Source organism: Armigeres subalbatus, chromosome 3 (assembly GCF_024139115.2).
Source record: "Armigeres subalbatus isolate Guangzhou_Male chromosome 3, GZ_Asu_2, whole genome shotgun sequence".
Taxonomy (NCBI): Eukaryota; Metazoa; Arthropoda; class Insecta; order Diptera; family Culicidae; genus Armigeres; species Armigeres subalbatus.
In genome coordinates this window covers 355,169,641-355,189,118 of record NC_085141.1, presented here as the reverse complement: position 1 = coordinate 355,189,118, position 19,478 = coordinate 355,169,641, and the positions used below count along the sequence as shown (strand labels likewise).

At 39.7% G+C, this 19,478-nt stretch overlaps 1 protein-coding gene across 1 annotated transcript; it reads right to left on the bottom strand.

Moving 5' to 3' along the window:
• Nucleotides 1–44: 44 nt before the first annotated feature.
• On the bottom strand, nucleotides 45–15,656 carry LOC134226130 (NADH dehydrogenase [ubiquinone] 1 alpha subcomplex subunit 9, mitochondrial). Its single transcript, XM_062706707.1, is given in 5 exon segments — nucleotides 45–274; nucleotides 12,961–13,052; nucleotides 13,055–14,017; nucleotides 14,130–14,286; nucleotides 15,597–15,656. Coding segments are annotated over 4 exon segments (1,191 nt in total). The 5' UTR covers nucleotides 14,170–14,286; nucleotides 15,597–15,656; the 3' UTR covers nucleotides 45–178.
• Nucleotides 15,657–19,478: the final 3,822 nt, after the last annotated feature.

Sequence of the window (19,478 nt, the reverse complement as noted above, 5' to 3'; positions counted from 1 at the left end):
GGAAAACTGTCATCATTGCGAAAGAAATCGCCCTCGATTTTGGATCCGTTTTCGATCAATTTTAATTTCGAAATATTACTTAACTGCTGTTACAATCAAATCAAATAACTGTAGCCCATGATGACCAGCCATAGAGTTACGTTCTTGTCTGCCGCCAGTGTGGTCTGCTGTGGAGGACTTAATGTACGAACTTGGGTAAAGCTGGTTTCTCGAATTCGCCCAACTCGGCGTCGTAATACAGTGCAGCCCGGAAGGGTCTCAGCTCCCATGGTACCTGTGTGGTAGAACGAGGATTACATATTAGATTACGTGAATTCAACTGATCGGAATCGATAAATTTTTGTCCACCGAGGCATTACATAGTTCAAAACGGAGCCAAAGAAAGAATAAATTATTGTCATTATGTCTTTAGGCCGTTACAAATATTTAATTTACTTTTTGTCTTACTGGTCTCTGAAAGGTCAAGGGCGGGGGGGATAATAAAAAATAAATATTAAAATGAACAAAATCAAAAAAAAACTCCTCGGATTTGTTAAAGAAAGTTTTGAAAATCCTCAAAATTATCCGAATTTTATTTTGTTGCCTCCTCAAAATATTATTTTTTGGCAAAAAAATCCGAGGCGGGAGGGGGGAGACAAAATAGATTTTAAATATTTGTATCGGCCTTATTTGTGAGATTTTCAGCCCAAGGCTGTTTCATCTCAGAGTTGATAGGAACAAAACTAGGGGAACCTGAAGGGTATTGTAGTAGTAGCAGATTGTGTTGAAATAATAATCGAAGATACGAAATGGAAGCATGAATTATTTGAATAAGATTTGAATTGCTAAATCGAAGCAATCGGCGTTCGAATAGTAGGCGCCCATTAGCACACGAATATGAGCTCGATTGGCAGAACGAAACAAAGAAAGAGACGATACCAATCCGAATATTAGGTACATCGCCTATGTATCACTAGAGCTTCTCGTTCTGTCAGAACATACTTGTGAGTACACAGCCCATGATAATTCAGATATTCGACGGAATAAATTTCTAAAAATTATAAGACAAATATGCAATTCAACCCAATTTATTATTGAAAAAAGTTTTTTTTTAATTGAATGATTTTCTTTGAGAGCGTAGATAGAAAATCTTGGTAAACTTTTGAAAAGTATCTCCAAGTTTTTTTTCACATCATCTAAAAGATGATACTTAAATAATTTATTTATTTTTTTATTTGGAATATTGTTTCAGAATGAAACAGCCGAGGGCGAAAAAATATAATATGTATGACTGTAGTATGAAATACGTTGTCACGATACTGTTGAAACGGTAAAACAAAATAGAATACGAACTCGAACTTCGTTTAGATTTCCTTGAATTAAATTTTTTTTATAGCAGAAGCAACTATTTGAAGAAAAATGCAATGCAATATTCTTTTCTAAGGCTTGGTTTGTAAAAAAAATCTGTACCAATCTGTACTTATTGGAGAAAATCTGTAATCTGTACCGTACAGAATCTGTACCAAAATTAACCAAAAAATCTGTACCTTTCCAGATAAATCTGTACATGTGGCAACACTGGATACAAGATGATATAAAAAAGAAAAAAAAAAAACAAAAAACAGAGAAAAATGCGATGAAAAGGAATTGTAAATTGCTCTCCGGTGGAAAAAGACGGAGAAGCAAGAGTACAAGATGATCTAAAAGAAAAGAAAACACAGTTTTGAACTTTGGTAGTGATGGACAGACTACAAGAACCAAAAAAAAAGAAAGAAAGGAAACAGTTGGCTGAGATAGACGTAGAGCCACAGAAATAATACGAAAAGCAATGAAAAAGAACGATGGTTGAAGATTTTCTGAATTTATTGTTTGATCGATGTTCTTGGGACTGGAACATGACAGAGAATTGAAATTTCAACAAAGTGTTCTTTAGCGATTTTTTTCACCAAATAGAATCATGGAAAAGAGTAGAGGTGAGCGGGATTGTAGTAGTAGCAGATTGTGTTAAAATAATAATCGAAGATACGAAATGGAAGCATGAATTCTCGCTTAACTTTTCAAAAGGACCTAAGTAACATTTTTTTCATGAATTAATTTGAGTACTGCAATCAAAAGCTTTCATGTTGTTCTGTTGATTGCGCTATTCAAATTAATTCATGAAAAAATGTTACTTAGGTCCTTTTCAAAAGTTAAGCGAGAATTATTTGAATCGCTAAAAAAAAATTGAATCGCTAAATCGAAGCAATCGGCGTTCGAATAGTAGGCGCCCACGAATATGAGCTCAATTGGCAGAACGAAACAAAGAAAGAGACGATACCAATCCGAATATTAGGTACATCGCCTATGTATCTGTTAACACCAGCAACCCGGTGGTTGCATAAAGGCAGTTCATGACAACCTAGCGTTTGGTAGCAACCAAACATGCCTCTGTGTGAAGAAAATAAGAATATTCATTCCATAACTTGCTCTTGTACAGAACAGTCGCATAGCTCCAATATATATAGTTATTTGAATTATAACATTTGGCGACGAGTTTTATCAAGAATCCACCCTGGAATCTCGGAAGAGAAAAAGAATGTCACCACCGGAAGTTCTAACGTCGGAAAGTCAAAATCAGCCGTCGGGAAGTCAAAGTCAACCGTCGGGAAGTCAATTGTCAGGAACTATCGACAGTCAAGATGTGTTCCGGCTCATTCTCCAGCAAAACCAGCAGATGGCGGAACAAAATGCGCGTCTTATGGCCATGATGGATCGTTTAAACACTCAAGAAGCACAAGTCAGAGCCAAGCAGATAAGCAGTCCCGAATTTATGATCGAGTCTCTAGCGTCCAACATCCGAGAGTTTTGCTACGATCCCGACAATGGCATGGTATTCGACCGGTGGTATCAAAAATATGAAGAACTTTTCCTGAAGGATGGCGAAAATCTGGACGATGCAGCAAAGGTTCGTCTCCTGTTAAGAAGCCTCAGCGTAAGCGTACACGACAAGTACGTGAACTTTCTGTTGCCGAAGCATTATCGTGAGTACTCGTTTGCGGACACCGTTTCCAAGTTGAAGCAGCTGTTTGGAATGAGGACTACCTTATTCAGCAAGCGGTATCAATGTTTCCAACTGTCAAATAAATCTGAGGAGGACTTCGTAACCTACGCAGCGACAGTGAACAAGCGATGTGAGGATTTTGAGTTGAACCGTATCACAGCCGATCAATTCAAATCTCTCATTTTCATATGTGGGCTGCGATCTTCAAAAGAAGCTGACATCAGGACCAGATTACTCTCCAAGCTAGAATCGGATGGAGAAGGCGAATGCAAACTTGATACCCTTATCAACGAATGCCAACGGTTACAGAATTTGAAGCACGATACCGCTCTGATCGAGCAGAAGTCATCGATATCAGCCTCTGTCTGTGCAGTCAATCAGAAGAAGTATCAATCGAAACCATCTGCTCAAGCTCATCAGTCAAAGGACAGCAAGAATTCTAGTATTCTGAAGACACCATGCTGGCAGTGCGGTGGCATGCACGTGAATGCCCTTTTGCAAATCACACCTGCAAATCCTGTAACAAAGTTGGGCATAAGGAAGGCTACTGCAGCTGCATTTCCGTTAAGCCCAATACCGGAGGCAAGAAATTCAAAAACAAAAAGAAGTCGACCGTCAACGGTGTTTTTGAAGTCAACCAGGTGAACAGCGAAGTTCATAACAGTCATCATTTGCGGTGTGAAAATCAAGCTTCAATTCGACACAGCATCGGATATTTCCATCATATCAAAGGAAACTTGGAAAAACCTTGGATCTCCGGAACTGAAGCCATCTAAGAGCGAAGCAAAAACGGCATCTGGTAAACCTCTGCATTTGATCGGTGAACTTTCGTGTTCCATCACTCTGGGAGGTGTCATCAAAGACGGCACTTGCTTCCCAGTCTCAATTTGTTCGGCCTTGACTGGATTGAACTCTTCAAGCTATGGTCACAGCCTCTCTCAGCGATCTGCAACCAGGTACGTTCTATGCATAGTCCGATCCAGTTCTACAAGACAGCCTTTCCAAACGTGTTTAAGGAGACTCTCGGACATTGCAAGAAGACAAAAGTAAAGTTGTACCTCAAGCAAGAAGCACGTTCCGTATTCAAACCGAAACGTCCTGTTCCTTTTACATCTGTAGCGAAGGTTGATGCCGAGTTGGGTCGCCTGGAGCAGTTGGATATCATCACACCTGTCGATTTTTCCCAATGGGCTGCGCCAATCGTTACTGTAAGGAAGCCTAACGGAAAAATACGCATCTGTGCCGACTATTCGACCGGATTGAACGCTGCATTGGAAGCTAACAACTATCCGTTGCCAGTTCCGGACGACATCTTCACGAAGCTGAACGGATCCAAGTTTTTCAGTATCATCGAACTTTCGGACGCTTACCTTCAAGTTGAAGTGGACGACGATTCAAAAGAACTTCTAACCATCAACACACATAGAGGACTCTATCGTTTCAACATATTGGCACCTGGTGTGAAGTCTGCCCCCGGCGCTTTTCAGCAGCTCATGAATGGTATGATAGCAGATCTGCAAGGTGTTGAATCTTTCCTGGATGACATCATAGTGTTTAGCAAAACTGAAATGGAGCATCATCAACGTCCTGAAGCTCTTTTCAAACGATTGGAAGAGTACGGATTTCATCTTCGTGAAGAAAAATGTAGTATTTTTCAACAAGAAATCAAATATCTGGGCCACATCGTGGATAAAAACGGTCTACGCCCGAATCCAGCGAAGATTGAAGCAATCGTCAAGATGCCTGCGCCAACCGATATCAGCAGTCTGCGGTCTTTTCTTGGCGCTGTGATTTTTACGGAAAATTCGAAACTTGATCAAGGTGCAATTCCAGAAGTCACTGCTATAGCCCAGGAAAATCGAGATGGTTCTGTCGGGAACATGAGTCAAGAAGATGTCCTTGAAGTCATTCCGATCAATCAAGAATTTCGAGAACCTGAAACTGTGAACCAAGTAGAACCAGTCAGCATGATTCAACAACCTTCACCAGAGATACGAACCCGCCCGCAACGATCAGTTAGGATGCCGTCGAGATTCGAGCCATACTTGGTACTCTGGAAATAAGAGGGAGAGATGTTAACACCAGCAACCCGGTGGTTGCATAAAGGCAGTCCATGACAACCTAGCGTTTGGTAGCAACCAAACATGCCTCTGTGTGAAGAAAATAAGAATATTCATTCCATAACTTGCTCTTGTACAGAACAGTCGCATAGCTCCAATATATATAGTTATTTGAATTATAACAGTATCACTAGAGCTTCTCGTTCTGTCAGAACATACTTGTGATAATTCAGATATTCGACGGATGTCCTAAGGATATTCGCTCGGCCCCGACATGACGCGGTTGGTAGCTTGCCGTGATTCGGTGGTATTTTTTTTGAGTAAAATGCACTCCGGTAGAAATAGACGGAGAAGCAAAGATACAAGATGATATGAAAAAGAAAAAAAAAACGGCATGAGATTGTTTCGTAGCTCCGTGACCAGAAGTACGTCTTCCAAGCGAAAGGGTGATCCTCGATTGCTGTACTTATCCAGTTATCGTACCCGAAATCTTCGCCTTCAAAGTTTCTCCATCTTTAGCCACGTTAATGATCACTACTTGCCTCAGTTCCTTATACATCGAAAACACGTCTTGCCGGTTCACCAGATGGTCACTCGCACCAGAATCAAGCTTGAAAATTATCTTGCTTGCACTAGCTTTCGTATTTGAACGATCTGCCATAAAACCACTGCGTTCTTTGTTGCAACATTTGCTTCATTGTCCCGTTTTAACATGCAATCTCTCTTGAAATGTCCACGTTTTCCGCATTTGTGGCATTTTCCCAGAAACTTCTTAGGTTCATACTTGGGCTTGACAAATTGTTTGTTTGCTGTGTTAGTCTTTCCACCATCTTCCTGACGCTCGGTTTGCTTCATTTCCTCCGTCAATAAACGTTGCTTGACCATTTCCAGGGTAAGATCTTCCTCAGCGAGATTTTCTAAAGCCGTTACTAATGGGTCATATGAATCCGGAAGAGTTTAAAATATAGAGATTACTGCATCTGCTTCATCGATCTTTGCACCTGCGGTCTTCAACTGCTTGATGAGATCTTCGAAAACTAATAAATGGGCTCGCATGGATTTCCCTTCTTCTAGCTTTGATCGATTTAACTGCTTCCGGAGTAGATTCTGAGTGCCAATAGACTTTTTCGCGAATGTATTTTCAAGCGCCTACCACATCTCTTTTGCTGAGGTCGTCTCGCCTGCAACTTCCAGTACTTCGTTTGCCAAGAAACTTACAATATGGGCCTTAGCTTTTCTATCCGCTTCGTCGAACTTTGCCTTCTCAGCATCAGCCGCCGGAGAGTTTTCTGTTACAGTGTTCAACACACCGGCTGAATCCAGGAACATCTTCACTCTGTAGCTCCAGTTCTGGAATCCTGGTCCACCATCGAACTGTGGTATTCCGTGTGTCGACTCTCGCATAATGGTGCCCATAACCTATTAATAGTCAACGGCTCGAATAACGAAGGCAGTTTAACAAGTGAACAAAACTAACAGCTTTATTGAAATACGTCTGTACGACTCAAGGTGATGTTGGAGTTATTGTTAGGAAAAAATAACAGTGTCCGGCCACCAAGGGCGTAACCAGTTTGGGCGTTAGTGGCGATTGGCTACTTTGCTAGCACGCTTACATTCTTTTTCCTTTTTCCTTCTCCATTCTTCCATATTTTTCTTCATTATTCCGTCTTCTATATACCTGGCTACCTGGTTGGCTACAGCGTCGATACACCTATGCCTGGTGCAGTGATGGGAAATGTCAAAAAAATGTCATGGGGTTGCTACTACTAATTTGCTAATAATTTTTTTCAAAAGTTATTTACAATTCGGATTTTTTTATTAACATATAATGCTTAAAGGATCCTACAACTTTGCCAAACAGGACATTGTTTTAAATACAAAGTGTGAGGCATGAGAACAAAACTAGAAAAATGACACGAAATGTCATGACATTAATGTCATTTGACACTAAATCGGCTCTCACGCCGCTAATTTCAGTTTTAGAGCAATGACCTATTAGAACAAGTTTTAGTATCCTTTGAGGGCTTTATGTTTATATAAAACATACGATTCTAAATTACTTGTGAAAAAAGTTATTAACAAATAAGTCCCATGACATCGATATGACATTTCCGTCACTGGCCTGGTGTATTGTAGAGCTCCATAATCGCCGGTCTTGGGCGATGTTTTTCCAGCTTCCCCGAACGTTCAGGGTTCCCATGTCCGATTCCACCGCGTGCAGCCAGTGTGTTCGTGGCCTTACACGAAGTTGCCGGCCCCTATCTGGTTCTCTGTTCAGGGTTGTTACGGAGATCCTGAAATATTTTCCGCGCCAAATCCGCGCTGACTAAAATCAAATCCGCGCCATTTCCGCGCGACATGAAATCCATTCCGCGCAATCCAGTTCTAAATGCTAAGCAAATACACGTTAAATGACAATTTTTGTACAACAATTTATTGAACGTCTTCTCTTCAAGTTCTTTTTTTTACAATATTACTGATTTCAAATATGATTTTAAACTGCAACATATGTTTGTATCAAAATGCTAATAGGACTAATAAAACCGAAGTAAGTATTACAACCCTTCTAAATGGCCTTATTCACCACTAGAAGTACTGAATCTAAGGGAACAAGAACTAAACAGTCAAAAATATTTGCATAAGCACCGCTTTTTGGATTAGATGATGGCTTTGGCATGTTTTGTTCCGTTATTGTTAGTTTTTTTTGTTGATAGAACTTTATAAAATTCGGCACAAGGTACGTTGATATACAAATGAATGTTAAAGCCAGATTTGATCGTAATTGATTAAAGATAAACGTGGCAAATATTGAAAAATCTGCCAGAACCGCAATTTTTTTTAAAGTAATTATTTGTGCAGCTTTGTTGTAGTTATTGATCACAAGACAAACTACGTTTTTTAAACAAAACTTCTGTAAAACAAATTTTTGAATTCATATCAAGAAACAAATAATAAAAAATCTAACAGAGTTGCTCAAGCGCCGTTGATTTTTAAGTCAGAATCAAGCGTAAATTCTTTCAAAAATTTCAGAGGAATATTTTTAGAAATTTCAGAAGAAATTTCTTTGTTTCCAAAGGCAGAATAATTTGCGTAAACTCCAACAGAAATTAGTCCGTTATTTCTCCTTCAATTCTTGTAACAAGCTATTCTAAAAGTTCATGCAGATTTTTTTTTGGCTATTCTTACTAGAATTTCATTTAAAAACTCCGAGAACTCCTGTAGAAATTTATCTTTTGTGCGCAGATTCATCCCAGAAATATCATAAAAAACCCGCCAGAAATAACTTTTGAGAATCATCTTCTCATTTTAGATCGACTTTCTTCGGAAGAACTTATTAAAATGAGGCATCACAGAACATTTTTATGTTTTTAATTGTTGTATAAACCCTTATTCGTTCTTGATGAATGTTATAAAGGAAATATAAAATGTTCCAATATTATGAAAGAATTCCTGACGACTTTTGAAGAATGATATTATATATCATGCTGAGTGGTTCATCGTAAAAAAAACAATCAACCAGAAACTGACAAATATCTTGGAATTATGAAGAAATTGACAAGATGAAAATGGGTGTTCATGTCCTTCAAAAGAAATGGTTTGTATGCGTCGTGTTTTAGAATACACCCAGGTTTTTTTTACACGGTTTGGTTTTAGTCGTTTAAGACCTTCAGCATCAATGAAACAATGAATTAACCCCACGAAAAAATTCACAAGAAATCAAAGAAAATTCAGGAGGTATTTAAAAAGCTGTAAAAAATCAGGTTACCTGAGAAATTAATGAATTCCAACCGTGTTAAAAAAAAACTTGGGTGTATATTAAAAATGACAACAAGATACGCCACGTATCTCTCCTCATAACATTTGTTTGAATAATGCTTGAGAGTTTAATACATGCCATTAAATAAGGACTTGGACATATGAATGAGACCATCCAACCAGTTGGCAGGCAGTTCTTCTTCCTCCAATATTTTCTGGATAATGTGGTGGATTGATTGATGCAGCTGCTCACTTCCGTGTTTGAGAAGCTCGACCGGGATCTCGTCCTTCCCAGCAGCTTCACTGTTTTCAGCTCGTTTAAAGCCTTCTTAACCTCGTCCAGCGTTGGTGGTTCTACAGCTTGACCGTCGCCGACTATGTTCATCCGGCTCCTTAATACACCTTCATTTTCACCGTTCAACAAATCTTCGAAGTGCTCCTACCATCTGACCACCATTGTATTGTCTGTCAGCAATTTCCCCTCTCGGTCATTGCACATGGCGGGCACTAGCGCAGTCTTATGCGCGCGCCATTGACAGTTGCGTAAAACCTCCGCATATCGTTTCTATCCATGTTCTCCTGCGCTTCAGCTATCACACTCTCTTCGTGTTGGCTTTTTTCTGTGGTGAATTCGTTTCTCTTCTGCCCTTACTACACTGTACCGCTCTCTGTTGGAACGGGTACGAGCAACTAGCATTCGACTCCTAGCAACATTTTTCTCGTCCGTCACTTGATGGCACTCCTTATCAAACCAACCATTTCGTTGGCGTCGCTGTGCAGTGCCTAACAATTCTTGCGCTGTTGTAGTCACAGCTTCGTGGATACTTTCCCACAATCTGTTGACGTCGCCAGATCCGGTGGCATCCCCTATCCGCTCGTCCAGCTTCTGGTGGTACTGTTCAGCAACTCCTTCAACTGACAAGCGTTGGATATTAAAACACATCGTTCTGTTGTTTCGTGAATTCGTGACGCTGGAAAGTCTCCCGTCTTCTTCTTGTTTCTTTTTCTTTCTTCTTCCTTCTACCTACTCCGTACTTTTATCTTCTTCCGTATTGTTTTTTCTTCATTATTCCTCATTTCCTCTTTTTTCTTCCTTGTTCCTTCTTTATTCTTCCTACTTCTTTTTTCTTTCATTTATTTATTATCAGACTTAGGCCGGCGTGGCCTGTGCAGTGTATAAAAGTCTTCTCCATTCATGGTTGCACGTCGCCAACCACGCAGTCGGCGGAGGGTCTGCAAATCGTCCTCCACCTGATCAATCCACCTTGCTCGTTGTGCACCTCGCCCTTCTTGTTCCCGTCGGATCGTTGTCGAGAACCATTTTCAACGGATTACTGTCCGATTTTTGCGATGTGAACGATGGGTGGTTCTCCCAACAGCTGATGCAATTCGTGATTCATTCGCCTTCTCCACGTACCGTCCGCATTCTGCACCTCACCACATTTCGAAAACTCCCAGGGCGCCTTGGTCCTCCACGAGCATCGTCCAGGCAAAGACTAATTATTAGTCTTTGGTTGTACAATTTTATACTCTAGTACATCGTGAGCACTAAAATAGTGTGCTCTTATATGGGACATGAACGTTATAATTAGTCTAGTCCAGGTCTCGTGTCCGTAGAGAACTACCGGTCTAATAAGCGTTTTGTAGATAGTCAGTTTGGTACGGCGACGAACTCTTTTCTATCACAGCGTTTTGTGGAGTCGAAAGTACGTACGATTTCCTGCCATGATGCGTCTCCGAATTTCTCTACTGGTATCGTTATCGGAGGTCACCAGTGGGCCCAAGTACACGAATTCTTCAACCACCTAGATTTCGTCACCACCGATAGAAACTCGTGGTGGGTGGCCTACGTTGTCCTCTCTTGAGCCTCTTCCTATCATGTACTTCGTCTTCGACGTATTGATAACTAGTTCAATCCGTTTAGCTTCGCTTTTCAGTCTGATGTGCCATAATATATATGTAGTCGGCGAAATCACTGGACGGACTTCGTGAAAATCGTACCATCGTAATCGTGTCAATCTCGTGTTTTCGTGCGTCAGCTGCCATAGCTGACCCCGATCGATTGTATCATATGCGGCTTTGAAGTCGATGAATAGATGATGTGTGGCACGTTGTATTTGCGGCATTTCTGCAATACCTGACCTACGACGAACCATAATTCCTAGCATTCACTCATAATTCCCACCTGGTACTGCCCCACGAATTCACTCGCGAATGGTGTTAATGGGCGGCATAAAATTTGGGAGAGTATCTTGTAGGCGGCGTTCAGCAAAGTGATTGCGCGGTAGTTGCAACAATCCAGCTTATCGCCCTTTTTGTAGATGAGACACACGACACCTTCCATCCACTCCTGCGGCAGAACCTCATCCTCCCAAACCATGGCAATTACCCAGTGCAGCGCTCTAGCCAGTGCCTCTCCACCGTATTTAAACTGCTCTCCTGGTATCGAATATCTCTCCAGCCATCTTCAAGAGACGCTGCGCCTAGCTGCTCTTCCGTTGGGAGTGCCACTTCCAGCTGCTGCGCGTAGTCTTGGGCTAGCCTACCGTCTTGTAGCCGCCTAAGGTGCCGGCCAGAATAGACGCGTCTACGCGACGTCGCGCGAAAACTACACGCGAACAATCAATAATAAGGAGCTGTCAAATCGTATGGACGCTTCGCTTCGCATCGCACTTCACGTCTACTCTGGCCGCACCCTAATGTTAAGCCGCGGCGTCCGACTTCGACCCGTGTTGTACACCGCCGAGAGTTTTGAGCGCAGGCATACTGCGCAGTGGTCGGATTCAATATTCGCACTGCGGTAAGTGCGGACGTTCGTGATGTCGGAGAAGAATTTACCGTCGATTAGAACGTGGTCGATTTGGTTTTCTGTTTCTTGGTTGTGTTTCAGCCTGTCGTAGGACCACCCGGTCGTGTATGCATTTAAGTATTTTTTGGTTTTCTCTAGCTCGGGCATCGTACTCACGGCGCGAATATGAGATTCCTTGGTCGGCTCGAATTGTTGAATCGCAACTTCCTGATCGAAAACTTGACATTTCCGGCTGAAGACGAAATGGTCAATAACGTTGCGTTGACGTTGAATGGTCAATAACGTTTGGAGAACATGAATTCAGTTTAGAGCGGTCGATCCATGGCTATCTGGTTTGGTGACCCTCATTCGTATACACGGATGCGAGTCTCTTTGTGCACCTCCCCCATGCCCGATAGATCAACAGCGCTTACACTGCACGGGGATAAGTAATAATTCCGGGTTATGCAAGGGGACCAGCCAAAGTCCACAAGGATGACCGTGTCGATGATGGTCAGGATTATCGTAAGAGTATTTTTCGAACAAGCCGTTTGACTTGCGGCGCCGAACGCGGTGGAGTTCTTACACGCATTAAGGTGCAAATTGCTGCTTCGCAGGCAAGATACTACGCATTGTCGTTGGTTGGGTTGAGTTGATTGATGTTGTACTTCTCCACCGATAGGCGAACAGGAAGGTATCCTGTGGCATTAATCCAGATATTGTCTTTATTTCCAAGTATTGCAGGGGACCTGCAGTACCGTCCTTGTTCATAAAACTTGGAAGCTGTGCTTCGTTGTATTCTCCATTCATTAAGCCGAAAACGTTACTGAAATCTTGAATATGGTGTTCTGTTTAGTTCTGTTCCAAACACTCGCGTACTTTGATCACATGGGCCGTGAGGTCCCGTTTAGCAGTCACTGAAGCGCCCAAGCACGGGTATGCTATAAAAAAAAACTATAAAAAACTATAAAAAAAACATCAATTTTGTTTCACTACGCTCATTCGATTCTGTCTCATGTTCGTGGGTGTCCTTCGAAAATTTTAGCTGATGTGTTTAAGAACTGAATTAGCACAAGCCGGTTCAAAGTTGTATGGGAATTTAAGTAAGCGAAAATGAAATTATTTATTGCACTACTTATAGTGCACCCTCATTAAGCACTAGCAAGAAAGAACCCACATAGCTGGAAGGAATACACAAGAACCGTCACTAAACAAAAATCGCATCTTGATTAATCGTTCCAATAAATTCGTAGAGCAAAATATGGGAAAATCTTTCACATTTGTTCATGGTCTTGAAGGCAACAAATCAAGAAAGAGAAATTCTTTCTTCAACTCACCTGATCTTCCATCAGCGTCAGATTCACGCCCAGATCCTCCAGCGTCGGTACACCCTTCTTCACATCATCGGTCACGTACTCCCTCTCGACGAGTCTCCCAGCGGGAACGATGGACTAATCAGCTCGGTCAGTTTCACCTTCATCATAAAGGTCGGATCGTAGCGCAGATCGTAACGCCAATAGCCCCACCAATCGGCATCCTTGCGCGTCTCCCGATGGAACTAGTCAACCAGTTCGGACAGCTTGTACCGACGGGGACCAACCGCCTGGTAGGTTTGACCCTGGCTGTCCGAGTCCTTAATAACATTCACAATACCCTGCGCCACGTCCGAGCAATGGATGGGCTGCTTGAAGGCCCGTTCACCATTGTACCACAGAAGCATGGCACGGAACTGACGACGCCATATGTTAGCATAGTAGCGCAAGAAGCGATCCTCCTGGCCATAAACGTCAGCCGGGCGGAGGATGACAGCCTCGGGGAACTCCTCGCGGACAGCCAACTCGCCGTAGTACTTGCTTTTGAGGAACTTACTGCCCTCCTTGGTTAGAATCGGTTCTGGATTGGGAGTGACATTCATGCTGGAAAGATGGATAAACTTCTCTACTCCAGCTTGCTTAGCGATGCGCGCCAATCTCCGAGCACCCTTAACATGGACATCGTCGAAGGTGAAGTTCTTCGTTTCCCAATCGCGACCAACCAAGTTGATGACGACGTTTGAGTGCTTCACAGCTTTGTAAATTGATTCTTCATCGCACAGATGGTACGGAGTGAACAGAACCTGCCCTAGATCGCCAACCAGCTTCAAGCGCAAGGCTTCATAATGATCAGCACGGTAAGGAAGAATCAATTGCGAACCAGTTTTGCCAAGCTTATTGCACACGTAGCGACCCAAGAACCCGGTGCATCCGAAAACCGTGGCCACAACTCCGTTGAAGCTCGACCTACCACCGGTACCGCGTTTCATCTCGGCCAGATTGGTCGATTTCAGTTTACGGGGGGCATCCGAGCTGTAATTAGCCTTCAGGCAAATAATTCCCAGGGCACCGGATTGCTGTTCTGGAAGCAAAATAACGATTACGATAACCCTAAACAAATTACATAACAAAACACAAAATCAACTCCGGAATTCTTTCCCGAATCGGAGTGTTCTCGTCGTCGTAATACTTACTGGCCAGCTGGGCACCGTTTACCAAAATTAGTGAAGCCATTATGGCCTTCCCGCAAGTACACTCAGGCGCTGGAGGTGTTCGTTTTTAGCAACTTTTTCGCGACTATCCTTTCCTGTTCCTCTTGCTTTGGAAGGAGAAAATTTTGGCCGTCTTGCTCAGGGCTGCCATAAATACAGATTTATCTGTATTTTACAGATTTTAAAACGTCAATACAGACTTGATACAGATTACAGATTTTATACAGATTTTTCAAATAGAATACAGATTTGTACAGATTTTTTGTTATTTCAAATGTTATCGTACTAATCAAACATTAATAAAATATTAAAGTTTAAAGCACAGCTTGAACCATATTTAAGAAATATTAATAAAATGAGTTGTGACTGATTTCTGGGTACTTGGCAAACTCAGTTGAGTTTCAAATAGAGCAATGGTATTTTTAATGAAACTAATTGGATCTTTAAAAAAGAACTCCAAATGTATTCTAAAGAAGTTTCGTAAGTGTGAATTAGTTTGTTTCCTGAGTACATTCTGTTATCAGATCAGTCCATGTATATAGAATTGATTTCTTGGTATCTATCAGTAATTTCTATAAATAATAATTTTAGAATTATAAAACAAATTCAGATGTTTTACAGTCACACTGAAAAATGTGATTGCCCTTGAGATGTTCATAACTTTATGCAATTTGTTATACTAAAGGTTTGAAATGTATTTATCTATCACATAAGTAATTTATAAGAATCCGATTTTTGTTCTCAATCTTGATTCACCATAAATACAGCCCTGTGCTATTCGTACCGTGGTACAAGATGATAATAATATAATGAGGCCATCTATGAAAAAGACAATAATTGGTGTAGCATTCATTTCAAAATGTTTGTAACATGATGCGAATACCACCAATGAACTATTTCCCAAGTGATTTAACAAATATTGCAAAGAGCGGTTTATGATGAGGGATTAAATTAACCAACAAACAGAAAACAATCCCAGCTTTATTGGTAAAAAATATGTTGTGTAATCGAATTTAGTAATCATTATTTAAGCAATTACAAAAAAAATTGTTTCCGAATTCGGTAGAATATTGGAGAAGTTTACAAAAAAGATCCGAGAAGCATCACTTGTGGGCTCATGATAAAATTGTTGCTGAGGACATGAATTTCGGAAAAGATTGAGCTTTAAATATAAATTATAACAACCGAGAAAATTTAGTGATGTGATGCTTTAACATGATTGCATCGAGCTCCTTAAAAGATTCCTACGGATTTCTGGGATTTCTAATTTTATTTACCTGGTTTTAAAAAACTCAATGAAAATGTACATTGCAATACAATAATCAGAATCGCTATTTTGCATCACTTAGAAAAAAAAATCTATTTTCCCCTCAAATACAGACAATACAGATTTTTTACGCAAGTCAATACAGATTTACGAAAAAATCATCTGACAGCCCTGGTCTTGCTGGATGAGACTGGCAGCTGAGCGACACAGAAAAGTGACAGTAACTGGTGAGAAATGTTTCTTCTTCTTCTTTTCCGCCTTTGATGGCCAGCCCACTTTGTCGGACTATTGAGATTCTCACGTCCGAATGTGTGAGTGGCGATAAAGGAAAACAAACACTCTAGAGGTGCAACTCAGCAAAGATTGGGTAAAAATGAGTATATTTCCATATATTTTTTGACTCTTTTGAAATCATTGTGATGACCCGATCATTTTTGAGGTTATGAGCAAAAGGAAAACAAACATGTTTTTACACATGACGGATTGCACATTAGTGTGCGAGCGCTAAACGTCACTCATCTCTATACTGCCAAGTAATGTCAAATCGTGAAGCTTTTGGGCTGCATATATGCCCTTTTATTTATTTTTTAATACGGTCGATATCGTTTTTATAGAGATGAGTGACGTTTAGCGCTCGCACACTAATGTGCAATCCGTCATGTGTAAAAACATGTTTGTTTTCCTTTTGCTCATAACCTCAAAAATGATCGGGTCATCACAATGATTTCAAAAGAGTCAAAAAATATATGGAAATATACTCATTTTTACCCAATCTTTGCTGAGTTGCACCCTCTAGGAGTGTTTGTTTTCCTTTTATCGCCACTCACACATTCGGACGTGAGAATCTCAATAGCGTTTTTGTCGGAATTGACAAGTGAGCAGACCGACACCTGAGTCGGTTATTGTTTACAAACTGTTTAGATTGAGTAAGACTATGTTCGCGATTTTAAATTTGTATTCGATTTGATTTTATGAACTTAGCTACTTCTCGGTATGTTTTTGTGTTAGCTGTTTTAAGTAGTTCGTCGGTGCTATTACATGCTAATAAGCTTTGATATTTGTACCTGTCTCCCAAGTACTTCCTGCATGTGAAGAGGACGTGGTTGACATCCTCCCTTACCCCACACTCTTCACAATTTTCGTCGTTAATCAGTTTCCATTGATAAAGTTTTTCTTTAGTCATCGTGTGAAAAGTTCGCAGTCTACCTATAGTTATAATTTCATGTGTTTCTAAATTTTGTCTGTAAAACCAGGGTTTAAGTGTTGGGTTTGGATAAATATTAAAGTGTCTTAGTCCTTTATTTTGTGAAACAGTCGTGTATTCCTGTATCCATTCTTTGGTAGTTTCTCTTTTTGCTAAATTGAATGCATCTGCTAGTGGTAGTTTAGTATATAGTATGTTTGTGCTATTGCAACCCTGTTTTGATAGCTTATCAGCTTTTTCGTTGCCCATTATTCCCTTATGTCCTGGGACCCATTGGAGTGTTATGTTTTTTGAAGTTTGACTAAGTTTGTGTAGAATTTCTGTGACTATGTAATTGTTTTTAAAGTTTTTGTTCTTAAGGGAGAGTAAACCTGATTTGGAGTCAGAGCAAATGACAAATTCAGTGGCTGTGTGATTGTTAATCAGATCTATTGCTGTGCTGATAGCTGTTAGTTCTACGTTTGTTATTGATAATTCGGCGTTTACTTTACAGCTTATGGTATCTTCTTCATCAATCCATATTCCTATGCCGCAGCTGTTTGTTGTTTTTGAACCATCTGTAAATATTTTTATATGTGTTCTGAAGTTTCTTGTAATGTGTTCATTTGCTATGGCTCTTATTGCAAATTCATTCATATTGTTTTTAACGATGTTGGGAATGTGTGTTTCAATTTTAAGTTTGCTCAGTGTGTTTATTTTACGTCTTGTTTCTGTGTCGATTAGCGAACTATTTGTTTGTGCTATCAAGTAGTTATTCTCGTATGTTATTTTTTCTAAAAATGAGTGGTGCTTGGGAAGTTCATCGATTTCTATAAATTTGCTTAATGTGTCTGTTGTCGGTTTATTGTGTGCAAATATTTTGATAGTTTCTTTTTTCGCTAACAGTACTGCTCTCTCTTTTATAGGGATTTCACCAGATTCGGCGTATAGTACGTTAATAGGAGTTGATTTAACAAGCCTCAGCGAAGTTCTTATTCCAGCATTTAATGTCGAGTTTAGTTTTTGGAGGTTCGATTTAGCTACGTCTCCGTAGACAGTTATTCCATAGTCAATTTGAGAACGCACTATAGCTTGATTGATTTTAAGTGCTGTTTGCGGATGTGCTCCTCCTTGCTTTTTACATATTATTTTTAAAACGTTCAACCTTTCTTTTGCCTTATTTGTTAAGTGATTTATGTGCGAGATGTGATTTAATTTTCGATCTAGTATATATCCTAAATATTTGTGATGTTCTACCTGTGTTATGGTTACGTTGTCCATTTTTACTTTTATGTTTTCAATCTTCCTAGTGTCAAATACTATTAAAGCCGTTTTCTCAGGGTTTATGTTAATTTTGAGTTTTTCAAAATATTCTTTTATCCTGTTTAGTGTAATGTTTGCTGTTATTTCTAACTCTTCCAACGTTTCTCCTAGAATAGTAATGGCGAAATCATCAGCGAATTGCTCTAATATTACTTTTTCTGACGTGATTTCGTGTAATCCTGCTGTGTATATATTAAAGAGAATAGGTGATAGAGGGCAGCCTTGCGGCAACCCCCTATTAGTTTCTTTGAAAAGGTTACCTTTGGTTGTTTTAACCACTACTGATCTATCAATAAGGTATTCTTTAAGCCATCTTTGAATTTTATTCGGAAATCTTAATGAATCTAATTGTTTAAGTAATATACCTATATCTACTGAATCAAAAGCTTTGGTTAAGTCAATGAATATTGTAGCTACTTTCATTGTTTTTCTTTGTCCTTCTTTAATTGTTGATACTAGATAGTTAATACAGTCTATAGTGGAAGAGTTTTCTTTGAAGCCAAATGACAGTGGGGGTATTATATTGTTCTCTACAGTAAAATAGTTTAATCTTCTCTTAACTTCGCAATTTATAATTTTGAGATTTACGTTAATCAGTGCTATTGGTCTATATGAAGTGGCTTGAGTTTTGTCTTTGTTAGGTTTTAGTATTGGAATAATTTTACTGGTTCTCCATTGCTTCGGTATGATTTCATTTCTCCATACATTATTTGTTAAATCTAATATTTTGTATAATAGGTCTGTATTCATGTTTTTTAGGAAATAATATGACAAGTTATTGAACCCTGCTGCAGAACTATCTTTTTTGTTTTTTATTGTGTTAATTAAGTTGTCTTTATTCATTTCTTCTGCGTATATTTTTTCATCTACATCGTAATTTGATCCTTCGAATGTTGATACATTTTCTTTCACAAAGTTTAAGTCAATAAACTCTTTTGCTAATTCTTCATTATATACAAGTTCTGTGTTGTTTTTGTTTTTAAAATTCCCTGCTATACATCTAATTATGCTCCACATCTGTTTAACGTTGGTATCCTCATTAATTTCTTCTAGTTTTTCTTCTTTGTATTTTTTTACAGCTTTTTTCAACTCTAAGTTGAATTCCCTTTCGGCCCTTTTGAATATGGTTTTATTTTCTAAAGTCAAATTTTTCCTGAATTGTATATGTTTCCTATTTTTGTTTTCGTACAGTCGTTTTATTGTGTCCGTCCAATATGGTTTGATTTTCTTTTTGCTATTCGGAAAAAATGTAAATTCAGCGTTCTTGATAGCGTTTTCCAGTTGTTTCTCTAAATCGTCTATATTATTTATTTCTGTTGGGTCTATTCTGTTTAGGTGTTCGATTGCTTTCTTCTTACTGATTATTGTGTATGGTATGTTGTTTGTGATTTTGTTATAATTTAGTATTTTACATTCTATTAGTTTGTGATCAGATCCTAAATCGTCCTCACTTATTTCCCATGTGACGTTGGGAGCTATATCTGTTGTTGTAAGGGTTAGATCTATTGCAGAAGCTGTACTATTAAGATCTTGCCATCTGGTTGCCACACCAGTGTTA